Source organism: Cygnus atratus, chromosome 3 (assembly GCF_013377495.2).
Source record: "Cygnus atratus isolate AKBS03 ecotype Queensland, Australia chromosome 3, CAtr_DNAZoo_HiC_assembly, whole genome shotgun sequence".
In the NCBI taxonomy this organism is placed as follows: domain Eukaryota; kingdom Metazoa; phylum Chordata; class Aves; order Anseriformes; family Anatidae; genus Cygnus; species Cygnus atratus.
In genome coordinates, this window is record NC_066364.1 from 3098584 (window position 1) to 3118978 (window position 20395).

At 44.9% G+C, this 20395-nt stretch overlaps 1 protein-coding gene across 1 annotated transcript in view; it reads right to left on the reverse strand.

Moving 5' to 3' along the window:
* Positions 1-4578: 4578 nt before the first annotated feature.
* XKR6 (XK related 6) overlaps positions 4579-20395 on the reverse strand; it is a 151238-nt gene continuing 135421 nt past the window's right edge. Inside the window, exon 3 of the mRNA XM_035563632.1 lies at positions 4579-5543. Within this exon, the coding sequence (XP_035419525.1) occupies positions 4579-5543 (965 nt within the window). The remainder of the gene's footprint in view (positions 5544-20395) is intronic.

Sequence of the window (20395 nt, forward strand, 5' to 3'; positions counted from 1 at the left end):
ATGCCTCCACATTAACTGCCTGCAGATGTATAACACTCCCAAACTAAGCATGCCAGCCATCTGACATGGATGGCAGGAGGGAGGGATGGGTTGACATCAGCACAATATAAGTGATGCTGTTTGCAAAAGAAAAAAAGCTCAGCAAAAAGAACACGAGGAACTAAAAATACTTTGTCCATTGAACTGGGCAGAAAATAGAAGTATGCCAGGCCAGCGCTGATGTACTCCACCAAATCCTGAATCCCGGTCTGTTGCATACAGATAAATCTTTATTAGCAAAATAAGCACTGCCAGGATCCGTTCTGGCCATGAAGCCAACTGTGCTGGCCACGTCCGTACTACTAAACTTCACCCCAAAACAGAGCGGCCGCATCCAAGCTGCCAGCTGGGGATGGTCTTTGGCAAGTGTCAATGCCTGTGCAAGCTGTGCCCAAGCCCAGGGCTTGCTGGAGTGGGTCAAAACCAAGCCAGGGAGGGTTTGAGCACTTTAACAGTGGGGGTGGTGGAGCCCTTGTGCCCTGGTTTGCGCTGGCATGGCGTGGGTGGCTGATTTAGATGTTCCCAGGGTGAATTCGGCAGCACAAACATCCCAGAGAAGTCACCCGCTGAGCTTGTGATGTGAATAATTATGGCCTCAACCTTCTCCATGACAGTTCAAAAAACCCCTCATGCAGTATCTTCTGGCAAGAAGGTGGGACATGACATAACAAACCTATCAGAGAGAAGGCGGGGAGTTAAAAACCCAGTGCAACCAAAGCAAGTGACTGACCACCCTGCCAGAGTGCAAAAAAAACAAACTGACCCCACAGGCAAAAAAAAAAAAAAAAAAAAAAAAGTAAAAAAAGAAAGGAAAAAAAAAGGCAAGGACAAGACTCTCAGCATTGGGATTGCTACGAATAAGGAGCTGGGGGCAGTTTTGCTCCCCATGCTTTTGGCTTGGCAAAAGGCGCTTTTTGGCAGATAATCTCTAGAGGAAATGGTCACCACCCCAAACCGAACACCATGGACTCGCTGGCTGTGGTGGCAGAGCTTTATGTTAAGGCTGTATTGAAATCTTTCAGAGGGAAATAGTTCTCCAGGTTTGGGACAGGCCCTCACTGGAAATCTTTTGCTAAATCAAGATGCCAGCGAGGACGAGTAGCAGAGGCAGAAAGTTTATGTGACACGGAAAATGAAACAGTCTTAACACACGGAGGAGGTACCTGCCTTCGTTGTCATCCGTACTACGAGCCAGGAAGAAGGAGGACTTCGGAGCAGAGATGTGTCAAGCCCTTAGTCAAGCTGGTTTGGCTGTGAGAAATTAGCACTGCGTTGAGAGGTAAGGTCACTTCTAGAGTGTTTTGCCCCTCCGCTCCTGTGGTGGGAGAGGACGGCTGTCAGTGTGGTGCTGTGGAGCGAGGGTCCCGTTCCTGAGGGGAAGCAGGCTGCAGATGCTCACGAGAAGGTCAGGCAGCGCTGAAGGGTCTCCTCCTCGACTCCCAGTGAGAGTTGCCTTGGCTCATTGACTCATTTCACTGTCCTGGTCCAAACAGGCAGGTCTGGCTGTTCAGGAGGCTCACATCTCCAAACCAGACTTCTTGGTTGACGCACTCATGGAAGGGGACCTTCTCCTGGTGCTCTTTGAAATGAGGATGCCATCTTCTGGAGGAAATGTCCCCAAGGAACAGTGCAGTGGTTCGCCCATCCATTCCTTTCTCATGCTTTTGCCAATGAAAAGTTGGTTGTGTAGATGAGACCTCTTCATGGAAGGACTAAAGAGAGTCTTTACGCAGGGTGTGAGGCTCAGGGGAGCAGATCAGAGTAAATGTACGTCAGCATGAAGGGTGAATCCTTGCAGAAAAAGAACCAAGTGAAGTCTTGGGAGGAGAAATACAGGCTGGTTGCCAGAGGATGGCCACCCTTGTCTTTGTATGACAGTGGTGCAAAATTGCTCAGCAGCTGAGGATGGCAAGTTCACTTCACAAATTACCTCTTTTGATGGAGACAGCATACTGATTAGGGAAGGAACAGGGCGACATGTTAGTAGGACACTTGAGAGGGGACTGGTTAAGGGACACGGACAACAGAGAAAGGAAATGAAAGCTTTTCACAAATATGCATAGGTGCATATACGGATATATGTGTGCACAATAAACAAGGGATTGGGAATTTAGGTAGGGGATGACGAGATGAAATACCTCCCTTTGCCTGAAAATGTGACCATCGTGTTGGTTGTAAACAGAGCCCAGAAACATTTGCCTGAAATGGAGTTTGACTGGGAATTACAGTACCAGTGACAATTTGGCTTTTTATAAACTTTGCCGTGTGTCTATAGTTTGGCGTGAATGAGTCCTGCCCTCCTTAAAAGGGACAGACACAAGTTAAAAGTTTTCTTTACATAACAAAATGACACAACTGAAAAAAAAATCTACATTTTTCTCAGAACACTGCAAAGGATTACTGATTGAAAAAAATGTTTCTCTTCAGGTATATTCAGGCGAAGAAAGCATTCAGCTTCGTTAAACTGTTATATAAAATTTGTACTAGTTTCTTTAAATGCTATTATAATTAAAAACAACTGATTCATCAAATTAAAAAAAATCATAATCATAATTAAAAAATGTCCCCCCATGCTGACCTTTTCAGAATAGGTCAGCATGGGAGTTTTGCACCCTAGACAGTTACAGTTTTTCTGGAATAAAAAATTGCAATTACACACAGAAAATACTACAGTATTCACTTAAAAATATCATTTTTGTTGTTGTTGTTTTTCCCCTCCAAAGCAGAGGGACGGTGGGATTGAAAAGATGCCCTGAAATGGGAATATTCCTTTAAAGGAGCAATACTCTTGAAAAGGAAAAGGGTGTTAGATAGACACAACCCTGTGATTTAACTCGAAACAGAGATTCCAGCACAGAAACAGAAGTCGAGAGATGCGAATGTTCAGACAGCGAGCGGGTTATTTGGAAATGTCAAGACAACCACGCGACCCTTGGCAGGTGACCGTCTACGCTTTGCCATTATCGGAGGTGGCAGAATCTCCTTGCGGTGAGAAGGCTAAGCTAAATCACGATGCTCTCGCTATGCTCTTGAATTTCCTGTGGTGTTCTTTCTTGCCATGTACTTACAGTCGAGGGTGACACGAGACAGTTTATCAGCAGTTCCCCACATGTACCGAGTTGAAGAATTCTCAGCTAAATCACAACAACAACATCAACAAAAATACAAAGCACCAAATCATCTCAAGACGTTGAGTCAGTTTACAGGTTATTACCGTTTGAAGAAGTTTGTTGTTTTTTTTTTATGTTGTTGTTTGTTTGTGTTTTTTTTTAATCCCAATTTTCAGATTTTGTTTTCCTTAAAAAACAAAACAAAACAAAAAAAAATCAAAACCCCAAAACCCAAATATGAAACGAAGGATGCTTTACAATCACTTTAAGGCTCGCACTGAATGAGACGTGACAGGTCTTACACGAGATTACAAATAATACATGTATGCCTTTCACAGCCTTAAAATGATACAGTAGGTCAAATTATTTTGCCAGTCACTGATCAAGTATTGTGCCTTTAAATTGACTCGCTTTTTGCTACTATGCTGAGTTTTATTATTACTGAAATAGTTATTAGATATGTGTAAATGTACTTTAGTATAGCATTTTTGGTATATAATTTCAACGTTTGCAGATTTCTTATTTTCCAGAAATCAACGTGGCAGGCCTCATTCTGGGCTCAGGCGGTTGTTATTTACTCCACCGAAGCCAGTGGTGCTTATGCATGTGCAATTGTTCAAAACAAGATCAGATACTGCATTGCCATATTAATCCCGTGCAAACCGACCATAACGCATGGCCCGTTTACACGAGGAAAAGGGCTACACAGTGGGACCACATTTATAACGTGACTTGGTCAAGGTGCGCAGGCTTGGCCAAATGGTGTTATAAATGCACTGCCAAACAGAGTTACAGACCTGATATTGTCTTTCAGCCTTTTGAAAAATCAAACTCCAATGGGGGTAGCTTGGCTTTCTTATCTTTAGACATTTGTTTTTTTAATGCTAAATCCAATAAGATCAATGTGATATTTTTTCATACATTTCTCTCTTTTTTATTGTTGTTATTATTATTATTATTAATAATAATTTTAAGGTTTGTATTTCAGTTGTGTTTTTTTCTTTTTCCTGGCATATAATCATCAAAGAGTTTTGCATGAGAAAGGTGACAGTACTTAATGAAACTCAGCACCTAAGGGCATAAGGCAGTTGTAGGTTTGTTTGTTTGTTTTTTTATTTTTCAATCAGCACCAATCCCATAAATAATGTTCTACACTTGGTGTACGGTATAAAACTGATGTGGAGATGCCTCCTTCTCCACCTGTGAATCCTAGGTGTGGAAGTTGAAATACTGTTTCTTGTGTGTAAAAAACAAAAGAAAAGTTTTTCTTTTTGTTTTTACTTACAAAACATAGAGAATATCTTTTTTTTTTTTTTATACATACAGCAACCAGAAAGAAAGCTTATCTGAAGGTTTGTGTTTGTTTCATGATCTGTGTTTACCGTAAACAAAAATAAGGTCCCCTCTTTTACTTTTGCTTTAAGGAGCTTTAAAGTGAAGATTCATATTGTAGCAACTCATATAAGAGAGGTCCATCTCTATACCTAATACCTACAGCTGTGGGGGTGACATACTGGAGGATGTTGATAGTTCTTCTTAACCTCCTGTCTACAAAATGAGCATCCCATGCAGGATATCTCTTTCTCGGGATGTCAATCTTAATGAGAGGCCCCTCGGGGGGGTAGGGTCGCCCAGATGGAGTAGATGGTACCATTGCTCTCACCTGGAAAACGGGCAAGCAAGTGTCAGCTGTGAGTTCCTCCTGTTGCTCCGTGACCGCTCTGGTGGGCGTAGCCTGGGCCCCCCGGTACCCAGGGGTTTGGGGTGCCATGGGCTCAACATCAGGGGGCAAAGGAATGCCCCAGAGCAGCTCGGCGCAACAGGAGCTGGCAAAGATCTTAGCTCTTGGCCCCATGGGATGCAGCACACCATAATATAACAGCATCAAAGCTATCCCAGCAGCAAAGCTAAGAAAGACACAACACAGTGCTGGCACGGCATATGAGTCAGTAGTGTCAGGATCTCTGTAAAAATACCAAAGGAGCGTCAAGGTAGCATTCTCCGTCAGGACTACCGTGTAATACGCAAACATTCTGTATCGAGTCCGCCCTTCCTTGACATTAAACCAGCAGAAAATGTACACAATCCCTACCACCATGTTGAAGAGGATCTCCTCCCACTTAGACATGCAGAAATCTGTCCCACCATGGATGATCCAGAAAGCCATGGCACACCAATGGACCACTACAAAGATCCCAAAGTAGAGCTGGAAGATGGAAGCAAAGAGAGCAAAAGAAATAACTCGGGATGAGATGGTGAAGAGGCGCCAGAAGACATGGATGAGGGCCCCTCTGTAGCTCATACTCTTCTTGTCGTCCCTAGAGTCCCGAAGAAGCTTGTGATAGGAGGCTAGCACCCAAGCCAGGGACATCAGGGAGGCCACAGAGGACACACCTGCCGGAAGACACACAGATCCACTGAGTTAGACAGGAGGATTGGTTGAAAACATCATCTGCTCACTATATTATTGCATCTGGGGCAGGCTCAGTAGCCCAAAGGTTCAACACACGTCAGGTAGTCCTTACAGTCTGGAGGAGAGAAATACAGAAATATCAGTGTGGGAATTGTAATCAATGCTGCATTCATGAGTTCTCTGACGCAGCACATTATGCTTATATTCACGAGCTCTGGGTTCTACCACCCCACCCCAGATCTTCTCTTCCTACTGTAAACAGCTTCTGTCCTCATCCTGATTTGAGAATTTGAAATCCAGATTCCATCTAAAGGTTGCAGACCCAGTATGAAGGTCTCTTTCTGTAGAAAAGGTTCTTGGAGCACACCATTGGAAAAGCAGGGCAACTATATTCCTTTTATGTCTTCTTTATTCTAAAATACTTTCATACCAGCTGCATTCACATTGACTTTACTTGATTCTGCCTTGATCAGGAATCCCTGTTTGCATTCACCCTTGGGAAAAATAGGCAGTTGTTCAGTTTTGTTATCACCCTGTGGTCACATACAGAGGAATATCAGATGCCATCAAGACTCATAGGTATCCCCCAAATAGTCCCAAAACACAGGACATGATCCCTCCCCTGCCCTGTTTTCAGGATAGATGGAAGAACTCTACTGTGGGTAGCTTGTCTCCAGCCCGGTCTCCAGAATGAACCTGGGATCGACACTGAAGTCATGTCTCCAGCCTTGTCTCCTTCTGCCTCTTGTGGAACCCCCTGGAGGAACCTTGGACCTGTTCCATCCCCTTGCCTTGCCTGGGATTGCTAATGGACCTGTTACCAGAACCTGGCTCTGCCCAGTGCTCTTGAACCCTGTGGGACTGATCCCACCAGTGAGGACATTGCCTATGTTGGGGTCACCCTTGGTTCCTGGCTCATGCCCCTGCACCCTGGCATGGGACAGCCACACCATAATATTCCAAAGAGGATGGATCTTATTTCACATTACAACCAACACAAACTATTTTTTTTCCAATGGATAAAATAGTGCCCCATCATACTCCAGGACCTTGATAATCTTTTAAAAGTACATTAACATTGATTATTGCAAGGGTGAATTGAACAACTCATTGAGCAAACCATCATAATAAAAATTAATAGACAGATTCCTCAAAAAAAGAAAAGGGCCACTGGCATCACATTCCTTTGCTCCCACTGCAGTTCACTGGACAACTGCTCTGCTGGTGAGGAAACAGATAATGGACTAAGATACATGTTTGAGAAGCAAAATAATTTGGTAGTCCTAGTTTGATTGGGGTTTTGCCAAAGATTTCTCTGGGAGCATCACCTATAAAATCTAAAGGAAAAACACGAATGGTCTCACGCAAAACAAACAATAACAAACGCCCCTCCATCTCAGATGCGTAACAGACTGGCAAATAGCTCCAGCTATATTTTCCTTTAAGAAAACCCAAGCAACAGCTTGCTGCAGCTACTCAGGGTTAAAAGGCTGAAATGTTTGAACAGCTTAAATTACTTCTCCTGTTTCCTTCTCACTTTTACCTCTGCCCACAAGGGCCTGGCTCCCATGGCGACAGGAAATAGATCTGTTAGCTCTTTAGACACCACTCCTGAGACTTTATCTTCTTCTCTTTGAGGATCCCACCCCACAGCATGGTGGGGTTAGATTTCCACCCCTCCAGCCTTGCTCTGTCTGGAGGAGGGGTGCTGGACAAGGTGACCAGGAAAGGCGTCAGGCCTCCATCTCTGCCCCTCACTGAAATTCTCCAAAGGCCCACCAAAACCATGGCTTTCCACCAGTTCCCAAGTCTGTCTTTGAATATTTTGGCTTTGGGCTGACACAACTACATTAGCACTTCAGAATTCAAAAATGCAAAACACAAGCCAGGCCTTGGATCAGAGCCCTTATCAAAGAGGGAAACTTTAGGGCAGCAACTTGAGGAAAACCACAACTGGCCTACAACTGTTGATAAGAAACACTTGCATATAGGACTTGTGGGGATGGATGGAAACTTCTGAAAAGTGTATAGCCTTAGCCCTAAATAAATGTAGATTAGCTTTATTTTTTGCCTGCCTCCTTTTTAAAGGTACCTTATGATTTTAATGGATGTGATTAACAGTTTTTGAAGCCTCAGCAATGTCACAAATTTTTAAGGTAATTCCCACTATGTTAAGTATCACTTGCAGCAATCCTTCTACCTATTCCATTTAAAAACTTTCCATGATTAACAGAAAAGAAAAAAATCATGTATTGGCTTATTTTAGTGCTGTTATACTAGAAACATATACAGCATTAGATGTACCTGTATACTGAAACTCAAGCAGCGCCAACCCACAAGAGACAGATGTGTAACTCTGGCTTAAAAATATTTCTGTTGGGTTCATTTATTCTAGCATAGAGAGAGGAATAAAATACATCAGAAACAAAAACCCAGTATACACATAAAGGCTTTTCCCACTGTAATGCTTTCAGTGCAGAAACCTACACTAATCACAGTCTTTGCTGTAATTTGCACGGAGCTGGCTGAGGGTACGTGTTGAGTCACTCTCATTGCATGGTACCATGCCTGCTGCTAGTCATCTGAACATCTCCTCGAGCTGACAGAGAGAGGCAGACACCCCCAGAAAGTGATTCACCCTGTCCTAAGATCCGTGTGTGGGACAGGGGGGTTGACTCATGCTCCCAAAGTGTCTGCCTCCATCTCTTCACAGGGGCGTGCAGGGACTTGTGAACGCCAGCAGTCAGGTGGGATGAGTCTTAACCTTACAAAACAGTTTGTTGCCTCCTCATTTGCACTCAGGTCTCTGTGTGAGTGTGAAGTATCTCTAGACATTTTGACATATTCCCGCCATTATTTAAAAATTCATGACTCTGTGTTGAATGCAGTTTTGGGCTGGGTGTCAAAGGGGTACAATCAGTAGGTGGACATCAACTGGAACCATGGAGCAATATGAAGATTTCTCCAGTACTGCTCACAGAGTTGCCACAGAAATTATTCCCTGGATGTTTCACACTGACGTAAATGACAAAGCATACCTTGGCTTTTGTCATGTTGGCCATGAGTTTCTCATTTGCATCTTTCCCTGTTGCTTCTAGCCTCTGAATTCTTCAGACAATGTACAGTTTTCACATACTCTGGGTTAAACTGTTCCTTACTGTTCCACTTCTCCCAGGCCTTATTTCTGAACAGCTATAGAGATCTCTCCAATTATAACTGGAACAAAAAGTCCTGGAAAGTTGGATCACATAGGAAATATTTTTTTATTTTTATTTTTATTTTTGCACATGGTAACTGACGCACCTTCATCCAAGCACGAGTGGGCTTCAACTCCCTTCCAAGCTTTGTTTATCAAATCAAGGTTGGGGTTGGTTTGAAACTGAAGTCATTACAAAAAGCCCACTCCCACTCCACCTCCTCTGTGCTTAGTCTTGGGAGTAGAAAATACCTGCCATGGTCTGCTGAGCCTGTGTGAGCCTGTGTGGGCCAGGACATCACCTTCCAGCTGGAAGCCCTATGGCTGCACCTGCCCATAACAATTCAGGGTGGCACAAGCTGTTGTTATCTTTAACCCCTCTGTACCAGGCCATACAACAGTCCTTGAACTCCTGCTATCACCTGCTAGGAAGCAGTGGGTGACTCACAGGCTGTAGTCAGCACCCTTGAGGAGTCAAGCCCATGTGCCTTGAATGACACATCACAAGAATTAGTTCCCCAGATCCCTTTAGTAACGTGCCCCAAAGTCCTTACGGTGAGACATCTCCTATCCTACATTCAGCACAGTGAGGTAAAGCTGTAAAATGTCCCCACCTGACAGATTAAGCACCAAGATTTGAAGTATTTACTCAAGATCTCATATAAAATCCATGCTAAAGCAGGGAATACATCTCCTTCACATCACAGCGCACCTTGCTATGGCATTTCAGATAGGATTCATCTCCTACTGCAGAGACCCATCTTGAGGTGTTATGCCTGAGTGATGTCTCTAACTTTACTCAGTGGAGAATTAGGGCTATGTGCAACCATCACAGACAGGATTCCAGCACAATTTGAGATGCTCTAGGCTATTCAAGACCCGCCTGTGGAGTAAGCTGATACGACAAACATGCATACAGAAAGCAACAACATTTGGGGGCTGAGGTTCGAGTGAGGCTGGGCACTCAGGGTATCCCAAATGATGCTAGACTTACTTTGAGTACCACCTCTTACTTTGAGTACCCTGTGCAGTTTTGGGTACCACAATATAAGATAAAACTATTAGAGAATGTCCAAAGGAGGGCTACAAAGATGGTGACGGGTCTGGAGGGAATGGTGTGTGAAGAGCAGCTGAGGTACCTGGGTTTGTTCAGCCCAGAGCAGAGCAGGCTGAGGGGAGGCCTCATGGCGGCCCGCAGCTCCCTCACGAGGGGAGCAGAGGGGCAGGCGCTGAGCTCTGCTCTCTGGGGACAGTGACAGGACCTGAGGGAATGGCAGGGAGCTGGGACAGGGGAGGGTCAGGCTGGGTGTGAGGGAAAGGTTCTGCACCCAGAGGTGGCTGGGCACTGGGACAGGGCAGTGGTCACGGCACCAAGCTGCTGGAGTTTAAGAAGCATTTGGATAATGCTCTCAAACACATGGTCTGATTTTGGGTGGTCCTGTGTGGAGCCAGGATTTGGACACAGTGGTCCTTGTGGGGCCTTTCCAACTCAGGATATTCTATTATTCTATGATGAAAGCCAACCAAAACGGTTCCTTACTTATTATAGCCAGTGGAGCCAGAGCTGTATGAAAAAAGGTCAGTGTCTAGACCTTGAGGCTATATTGCCTACATCTCCATTGATCACAAGGGGAGCTTGGATACCCCCATCACATGGAGGCACCTCCATCGGTGACACCTTTGTTAAGGTGTCTGAATCTGGAACTCACCCATCATCTTGAACTGCCATGATGCTTACTTCTACTTAGGTAGATAATGACAGGACGAAAGGGAACAGTTTTAAAGTAAAAGAGAGAAGATTTAGATTTGATGTTAGGAGAAAATTCTTCACTCAGAGGGTGGTGAGGCACTGGAACAGGTTGCCCAGAGAAGCTGTGGATGCCCCATCCCTGGAGGTGCTCAAGGCTAGTCTAGACGAGGCCCTGGGTAACCTGATCTAGTGGGTGGCATCCCTGCCCATGGCAGGGCGTTGGAACTGGGTAATCTTTTAGATCCCTTCTAACCCGAGCCATTCTATGAATCTATGATTCTATGATTCTATGATTCTTGCCTTAGTAATTCTGCCTTTCTCAGGGGGACCTAATGAACAGTCCTAAGTGGACTGTTTAACACAAGCTGCATGGAGATTGAACAACAATAAATGTTGAAATGAGAAAGCAGCAGGAAATAAGACATCTGTATAAAACACTAAATTTTCTGAGAAAAGTGTTGGACCAAGAAATAGAGTCTCTGAGGAAAGGAAACAAGAACCATTTTTTGGCATCATGAAAACATGAGTGGACTAGAGTATAATGTTGGTAGAGATCCGATACCAGGGGAGAGGAGCATGAATGATTCTGAATACAAAGAAAGGTCCTGGAGCCTCACTGAAGCTCACAAAGGCAGACTGAATTTTAGGCTTTAGTTCCTACTGACGGCCCAGAAAAAGAAAAGGTCACCTCAGAAATGTAATGAAGCTCTCTGAAAAATCAACATCCATGAGAGACTCAAACCGATGACTCCCCTTAAATTGCCACTTCTGTTTTCAAAGCCCGTGTCCACGCAGGAACAAAAACAGTGCATGGAAAGCCATACCAGACTACCTGGACTGTTAACATTATGCAATTACACATGGCTTTACAGTTACTCTAATAAAAGCTGTAGACAAATCACAAAAAAAAATTTAAAATGAACAATACGTCCATTTTTCCCTTACTCACAGCACTGTTCTACTGAAGGGAGAGGGTTTTCACTAGAGGCATGTACAGTTTCCATAATGAATCCAGCTGCAGGTTATTTGCTGTAAGTAATCTAAATTCACTTACCATAGCATATTCCCAAGTATTTACTGTGGTACCTGTCCCTTTAAAGCTGAAAATGATGCTTAAATGGTGCTCTATTTCTTTTTTGACATCAATTCTCCTGAAGACTCTCTTAAAAAATGGGAATATACCAACATTTCTTTCTGGTGAGCTGGATAGCAAGTACGGCAAGTATTCAGCGTGACATGAACCCTTCCATCAACCCCTGTGTGAAGGAAGCACTTGCTTAATGCCGAGTGCTACATCTCAGTTCCTCCCCATCACTCACTGGCTGCTCAGGCTCCGTGCTGTGAGTCCTGTTATCATGTTTTCCCCTTTGGGTGGCACATCCCTTCCTCAAGCTCAGCGTGAATCTAGGAACAGGTTTTTGTTTTGATGCATGCATTTCTGAACAAAAGAGATCGAGCCAGATTCTGCTCATGTAACAACATTGCTTAAGAGTTGCTCTCCCTTACTTTTTAATCTTTTATTTGCACCAGAGTAAGAGGTCAGAATCAGACCCCAGACGCATTTTATTTGTTCCTGTTTAGTCTGATGCTTGATCTTTTTTTTTTTTTTTTCCTTTTAGGGGAAACAATAACTTTTGTTTTCTTCCCTCATTCTTCCTCTTTTTGTTTTTCACTTTCTACATGGATAGATATGGATTATTACCAGAAAATAAATACTAAAGACTGTTTTGGATTAATTTTCCTCATAGAATTTCAGAACACTTCCTTAACCAGTATATTGGGTTTATGTGGCAAGTGTTTGGCAGCAGGGGGGCTGCAGGGGTGGCCCCTGTGAGAAGAACCCAGGAGCTTCCCCATATTAGGTAAGGGCCAGCTCCAGCTGGCTCCAAAAGGGACCTGCTGCTGGCCACAGCCAAGCCATGAGCGATGCTTGGTGTGCCTCTGCAAGAGCAAATTTAAGAAATGAAAAAAAAAAAAACCTGCTGCACAACAGCAGCTGCAGAGAACCAGCCCTGCAGCCCCCAAGGCCAGTGCAGCAGGAGGGCAGGAGGTGCTCCAGGCACGCAGCACAAGTTCCCCTGCAGCCTGTGGAGAGGCCCCTGGTGGAGCAGGCTGTCCCCCTGCAGCCCATGAGTCCCACATGGAGCAGATCTCCACGCTGCAGCCCGTGGAGAGGAGCCCACACAGGAGCAGGGGGTCTGAGGGGAGCTGCCACCAGTGGGGGACCTGTGCTGGAGCAGTTTGCTCCTGGGGGATGGACCCTGTATGGGTATGGACCCATACTGGGGCAGATGTGGTCTCCATCTGTCATGGCAGTCTGACACCACACTGGGGTCTGCCTTTGGACACAGGACTGCCAGTTTACCTCTGCACTCTACACAGAGCTGGAGTGACCAGGAATGAGAAAAGAAAGCTTGACACTGGGAAGAGATGTGACTTGAACATTGGGTTTTCCACTGTCTGCTTTTCCATTTTACATCAGATGAACATCTACATTCCTGAACCTTGTAATGCTACAGGAAGAAAGTCCATACCAAGATAACTTCAGAATAACTTGCTCACATGGAGAGCTGCCTTCCAAACCCTGCCAGTTAACAGCTGGCTTGTGTCCTGAAGAGTGAATGCTTCCTAAAACCTTTTCTTTTCACATAATTCAGATGTCCTCACTGACCCCAGAAACGTTGGATCCCTTTTTAGTTTCCCCCCAAGTCTTCACCTAAACACTGACTTGAGGAACCGAGCTCCATGGGTTCACTGTGGACTGTGCGTCAAAGGGCTTGCTTTTTTCCCCTTTCATCCTGCTGCCTTTCAGCTCTCTTGAATGCCCCTTTTCTGTACTGCCAGAAGAGGTGATTGGCCACGTTCTTCATTCTTCATCTGATCTGTGCTCTTGTTATCTCGGCTGCCTCTGTCATGTCTCCTCCTATTCATCTCTGTGAACACAGGAGCTGCCAAACTGGCTCAGGCCCTGAGGCCATCCAGTGTTGTGTCTTCTCGTGGATGCAGGCCAGCAACTGATCCTTCTGCAGGAGGCACGAGCACCCTAGGCCAAGCAGAAATGGGATAATCTGCTCTCCATTTTGGAATATACTTGAATACCCTTGGCAAAGTGTTAATCCTGTTGAAAATGTTGGCTATCATCTACCATGTAAGGACTGGCAAGCCTTCTCCCATTTTTAAAACACTCTTAACGAAGATCTTCCTTGCATCATACGCCTCAGGGTTTATCACACCCTAGGAGAGCTGTCTGAGACAACGGATGAGTTGCCTCTAGAAATGCCACTCTGTCTTTCCATTGACTCTGCCTTGAGTGTGGATGATGAAACCGAAATGACAAAGTAAGCAGAAGTGAGCGAGATGAAAAGTATCCTGGATAACAGTGGTTTGGCATCTACCAAATGCCCACCAGTGCTCAGAGGAGAGCCCTGAGTTCCATCAAGAGAGAGCAGAAAGGAGGGTTGGGAAAACCTGCTCCTGGCTCCAAGAAGCAGCTGGCCTTGGCTTCTGCAGAGGAGAAGCTGCAATACCCAACAGAACATAGGGAAATTCAGGTGACACAATATTATGATTTTATACCACTGAAGGCCAAGCAGGAAAACCAATCCTCCAACACCTTCCTGATGAGAGCAGATGCTACAACCAAACAGAAGGCATTTTCAAGTTGCATTTCTCTGAACAGCCATCACAGTTATCATGATCTTCAAAAGAAAAAAGCAAAAACAAAAACAATATCTCACTTCTACATCAACGAGAAGAAAGCTCATCTCGACAGGCATGCATTGCCTCTTTCCCTAGGATGCTGACCACAGGAACCTCAGTTTTTACCTATTTATGTAGGCAAGAAAGCTGCTGACACCCATTTCACAGCTGAAAAATTTCTGTTACCACTCAGATGAAATCTCCATCCTTTTATATGCACAGATTTTTCAAACAAGTCTCACCTCACTTAGTTAACCAGGGTCTTTGATCCTGTACAGTGGATCATTCCTTTTGGGAATGGTCCCTGGCCTACCTGAACTCATTTTCCTATGCCTGAGAAAGTTTTAGGAAAGGACTAGCTGGCCAAAACTGTATCAGGGACCACACTAACACTACGAGTTTAGCACCAGTGTTTAGGCTCCAGTTAGGCTTGTATTACAGGTACAGATGTAATTTGTGCACAGTCCTCTGCCTATGACACACATGGTCATATAATCCCTTTCATCACTTAAAAAATAATGTGGAAGACCTGGGGTTCAACTCTGGAGCCAGAGGTTCTCATATTATCAAATCTTCCAGGCTGAGCTTTTCAGCAAAGTAAATTATCCCAGGTGTCTGTTGTGTCCAGACTGCTCTGGGGAGCCCAGGAATGGCAGCTAGAGCTTAAGTAAGGCCTAATGCAGATGTGTAGACAGTTTTATGACAGCCAAATATTATTTCGGCACTATAGGTTAATTCTGGTCTCAAAAGATACATCTGTGAAAAATGCCAGCATGACTCTTGCTATAGCTAGATGAGCAAACCTGCCTCATGGAGGAAAGCTATCTTCTGAAGGTTCATCCAGCGACCAGAGTCTCTGATCAGTGTCTAATGGTGGAGTTAATGGAAATTAACTGCAAAATCGTACATTTTAGGGGGCTCAATGCATGGCAGGAGTGTAAGACCACTCAGGAATCTGGGGGGAGTTCGGCGAATTGTTTCAGCCCAAATGAAGCTGGAGGCAATCATGGAGTGCAGGAGAGGGGGAGACATACAGCAAGAAAAGAATAATTCTGGGCTAATTCTGCACTGCTAATATGCTGGGTGAGCAGCAGCCAGGATTTCCTGGGCACAGTTAAGGTTGTTTGTAAATAGAGCATGAGAACTCTTATACATGTCTATTTTTGTCAAAGGCTGTATGAATTGCCACTCTATTTAGAGCAGGATACCCTCCACACAGTTATTGCTGTCATTATAAAGACTTCAGATAAATTCTGTCAAATTCAATTCTGTTCTGTTAAGTGCTGTCTGAGAATCACACTGAAAAACAAAACAAAACAAACAAACTAAAAACCCCAACCACAACACCCCAAACCAACAAACACCTGAATCCCCGTAAGGGAACAGCCACAGGTAAGAGGACTTGAAGTTTTTTAGGAGACCCCAAGGGATTTCACTTGAAATGCTCCATCAGGATGCCCTGGCAACACCTCCAGCAAGAACAGGATACAAATCTATGCATGCAGACCAAAATGACTCTTTGTAGGCAACGTTATAGGGCAGTAGGTTCTATCACAGAAACCTGGTTCAACCTGGAGCACAACCAGCAAAGAAGTGCCAAAGTCATCTGTACAGACTTCCTTTGCTTTTTCTTATCGTACTTTCTGTTTCTCTCTTTATCTCTTCTGATCTCAGAAATTAGAGTAGCTTGAATAGAGCCTTCTATCTAGATGGTCATCAGCCAAGCTCTGCTGAGGCCCAGAGGCATCCAGATCCTACTGGGTACCTGAGATGGGAGAAAAGTCAGCTTATGCTCCTTTAGAGTTTACATGGGGAGCTAAGTACCACCATTGGCATGGATCTACCACCAGTCTCTAGGGACTAAAGAAGCCCCAGTATGACTGTGCTGCTCCTGTAGCTTCTTGGTTAGATGTGCAGAGTTGAGTGGCCATTGATTGGTGAGATCTAGCTTTTTTTCCCCCTGCTGTTCAGAATAACCTTTCCCAGAACAACAGTAAGGAAAAAATATAACTTTTTTTGACGATTATTTTAACTGGGATACATAAGACTTTCTCAGATTCTTCAGTATTTTGAGTATCTTCACAGAATCCAGCAGAATTCTGTTTTACACTCTGCAGTGATCAGGAAAAGCCTTCCATACTGAGATTTTTCAGACCTAACAATATCCGAACTCTGCTGATAGGAATATTTAGAAGAGAAGCACACCTTACAAGGCTACTGGAATGAACTGGAATGGGAAGAACTTTGCTAGGGAAAACCACACGTGGTTTGATTTAAAATAAAATCTTTTCCCATCCATTTCTATGTTCTGAGTAGGGATAGTTGGCATGAAACAACACAACTCTTACCACAAACACATACATTATTGCATTCCAATACTGTGCATTTGACATTTACTACCATCATCTTTCACCTGACATTCTTCCTTCATTCAGATGAGAACAACAGCCATTGAGAAGAATTTAATTCTGCCCAGGACAAGTTGAAAGGATGTTGAAATCTTGCAGGTGGGACTAGAATACTGTGAAAAATCAGGAGCACATCAGCACTGTGAAGGAAAGCCCTAGAAGTTCTGCTGTCCATTTCTGGAAGTAACTTCAAGAATCTATTTTTCCCTGGCACAGATCTGGGGTAGCTTTTGAGCCTGGAGATCATTAACTGAGCAAAGCCTAATTCTGTTCACTGCTACGTCCCTGTCATTATTCTGTTTTAGCTTCCAAAACAGGGTGGCCTGCTCCAGGCTGCTCATTGGGAACAGTCCTTGGCCTGTGCTAATGCCTGCTGCAAGCCAGGGAATTGTTTGGGTTGGTGCAAGTTGCTGTGGGCTACAACTGTGCCAGGGACTGGGCTGCTAACTGAAGCACATGGGTGACCGAGATCTAGTGGCTGTGCTCATGTTCTGGTGTGTTTCGGGTTATTAGCATGGATGAAACTCAGCAGACTCATCATTGTATTGGCGAAGCAAGATCATCTGCCAGGGCTTAGTGAAGACACTTCCTGCTATAAATGCAGCTCCCACGGCCAGTTCCTTGGAGATGAGGCAATGTCAAGGCAATGCTTCAAAAAATATGAGACGGTACGAAACGTGGATCCTACAAACCTCCTCTGGTTTATACTTAGGCCTGGACACAGACAGTTTGCAGGCCACTAGAGAAAAAGCTTTACCCCCATCCTGGGATGAGTAGTTTTTGATCTGAGGAGGGGGCAAGAAGGAAATCCAGCTCGGTTCACGCTCACTGGCCAAGGTAAGAGGTCTTCATTCAGTGTTTAGAGGAGATGTGTACGGAGTGTACACCTTGCTCACCTTCTGGCTTATCTTTGTTGTTGTGTAGGGGCTGCTGGTGGAATTATCCCCATGTAACTGTAGGTGAGGGGAATGGTTTCCTGAAAAGAAGGAGCATCTCAACCCTTCTGGAGAGTACACAGGGCTGGCATCAGGAAAGTGAGTCTGGCAGAGCATTTCTGTGAGGGGGAGTGACAAAGTGACAAAAACGGATGTGGTGCAGCTGGTGCCGTCTCGCAGAGGGGTAGTTGCAGGCACTAGGGACACCAAATCCCAAGAATAACAGCAGAAACCCATTTCTTCCTCCTCTTCCCATGCTCTATGCACTCTGAAAATGTCTGAGCGATGTGTATCAGACCAGAAACCAATGACATGCCAGCACCCACCAGTTAAATCATACTCAGGTTGGTTTGTCTCTGCTGGGACTTTTTATCTTCATAGAAGTTCATGTTCATACAAGATGGAGAGCAAGACTGTCTCTTCAACGTGTTAATGAATATCAGGTGGAGATCAAAGCATGCATCTGGCCCCCTACTGCAAACGTCTGTTTGTACCTTTGGGTATTTCAGATGGGGGCTTCTGTGACAGGGAAGTGGCTGTGCCTGGTGGACTTCCTCCGTCAGTGAGCCTCCGTGGAAGATGTGATCGTACTGAGGGCACTGAGAGTATGAGGTCAGTCAGATGCCACTTAGGACAAAAGTCATTGCAGGAAGAGATTTCCACTGACTCAGTAAATCTGCTGCACTCCCAGATTCGGGGCTGTCACCCTGAACTAATCAGATAAAACAACTGATAGTTTCTGAAATAAAGATGTTCTTTCCTTCAGCACTCAGCAGTTCTGAGCCAGTGGTGTCAACCTGAGCTGCTCCATCTATCTCAGCAGTAGGAACAAGGAGAAGTCCCTGCCTAGTTCTTGCCTTGCATCTTCCTAGGGTTTTTTGCACATCTCAATGGGTAGCTGCTCTCTGTTCATCCAGAGTTATCGTGGTTTCATGGATGCCTGAGGTGAACCCCAGAGTTGCACACTAGAGCAACCTGAAGATGGAAAGTTGAATTTCCATATAACTTACTAGCGAATTGTGCAGGAGTGTGCAGCCACCTCCTCCTATGCTCTAATCATGAATTTGTTACAACGGATACATCTCCAGGAAAGTCTGCAGCATAAAATTACCTGAAAGGGCCTTAATTTCCTGCCTGGAACCTGTTTGGCATGAATTTGCTCCCTAGGAGTGTAAACATCCAACCCCCCAGGACCTTAAGCTAATCAAACCTCTCTCTCCATGCCTCAGTTTCCCAGCTGGCCTGCAGCCCCAGGAACAACATGATCTAATGCTTGTGCAGTGCTCTGAGGATGTAATACCCCCCTGGTGATTACCACAGTCTACAAAGCCTAAAATTGGCAGCACTGGATGCCTGCCAGTGCTGTCCCGTGAATAGTGACTCATCTTCACTGGCTGTGGCATGTCATACGCCTGACGGTGGCACGTGATAGGGAACAGAAGGTTTTTTTGTTTTTTTTTTTTTAATAGCACTCCAAAATAACAGAGCGAGAACTATGGCAAGGTGGTGGACGGAGAAGCTGCAGGTGGGGATGGGAGAAGGGAGAAGGATGACATCTCTCGCTGGGCTTGCTCCAAAGCCCGTTGGAAAAAAAAAAAAAAAAAAAAGCTGTCACTGGCTTCGGGGGCTCTTGGACCCAGTCCTTCCCCACCACGCTGGGACAATACGGCTGATGGTAGGGCAAGCTTCCCCCACGCCGCTCACTGCCAGTGTGCCTTGGGCTTGGCCGGCTCTCAGCACACCAGAGCAAGACATCCTCCGTGCCTGTTGCCAACTGTGGAGATGGCTTTTTGATGCTGCTGGGAACTGGCCCGGCACCAGCGACTCGTTTCAAGCAGGGCACCAAATTGCTATCTGTCATCCGGCTTTGGTGAGAGGGAGGGGAAGGCAGGAACAGAGCCATATGCCCCAGTCTGGCAAAGCACCTGAGTCATATGAGTGGCCTCCTGAGCGAGCTGCTTATGGGTTTGGAGCTATCCGGGTGTCTCCTTGGTTTGCTGACGAACTTTTAAGGGGAAATCATGGTTGAATCAGAGAAAGCTTCAGTGGAGATTGCTCTGCTTCCTCTCTGCCAAGTTCCTTCAGCAAGCACACAACTGGTGGAGTCCTTTTCCCTTGCCCACATGGCAACGAGCAACTGCTTTTCTGCTCACCCCTCTTCTGTCATAAGGAATTAGGGCTGCATGATGGATGTTTCCTATTTCTTTTAGTCCCTAAGGAATGACAAGAGAAGGAGAATGCATCTCCAACTTCACAGCCGAAAGTTTTAGTGCTTTTTTTTTTCCCCTGTGAGCTGTCACACAGCCCAAGCCAAAGCCTGGTAGTCTGATCCTGGTAGACCTTTCCTCCATCCCATCTCCTGTTATCTAGAATTCTATGAGGCAAAGTTTTTTTAGGCATACATTTCTATTGCTGGATCTTAAGAAAAAGAAATCAGTAAGGGAGGAGGATTTCTGCTTGTGGAGGAAAAGGACTTTACTTAGGCCTGCATTGATGTCTCATCCATCCCAAATAGAAGGTGTACATGACATAGAAGGTGTACATGAAAGTGTACTTTGGGCACACAGTCCTCTGGAATCTAATGTCTGTGTAGAAAGAGTGAACCATGGCTTATTTATAATGAGCCATAATTTATATTTATAATCTTGTAACTTTGGTTATGGGACTGCATAAATGGAGACAATTTTGCAGAGTGAGGTCACAGAGATTTGAACTTGGGTGTTTGGATTCACATTTTAAGCTTTGTTGGAATACATATATAGTTACACCCAAACTGAAAAAACACCCGTAGAAACCAGGCTGTGGCACCCCACATACACTTCTACACACGCTTTTCCATTCTGCA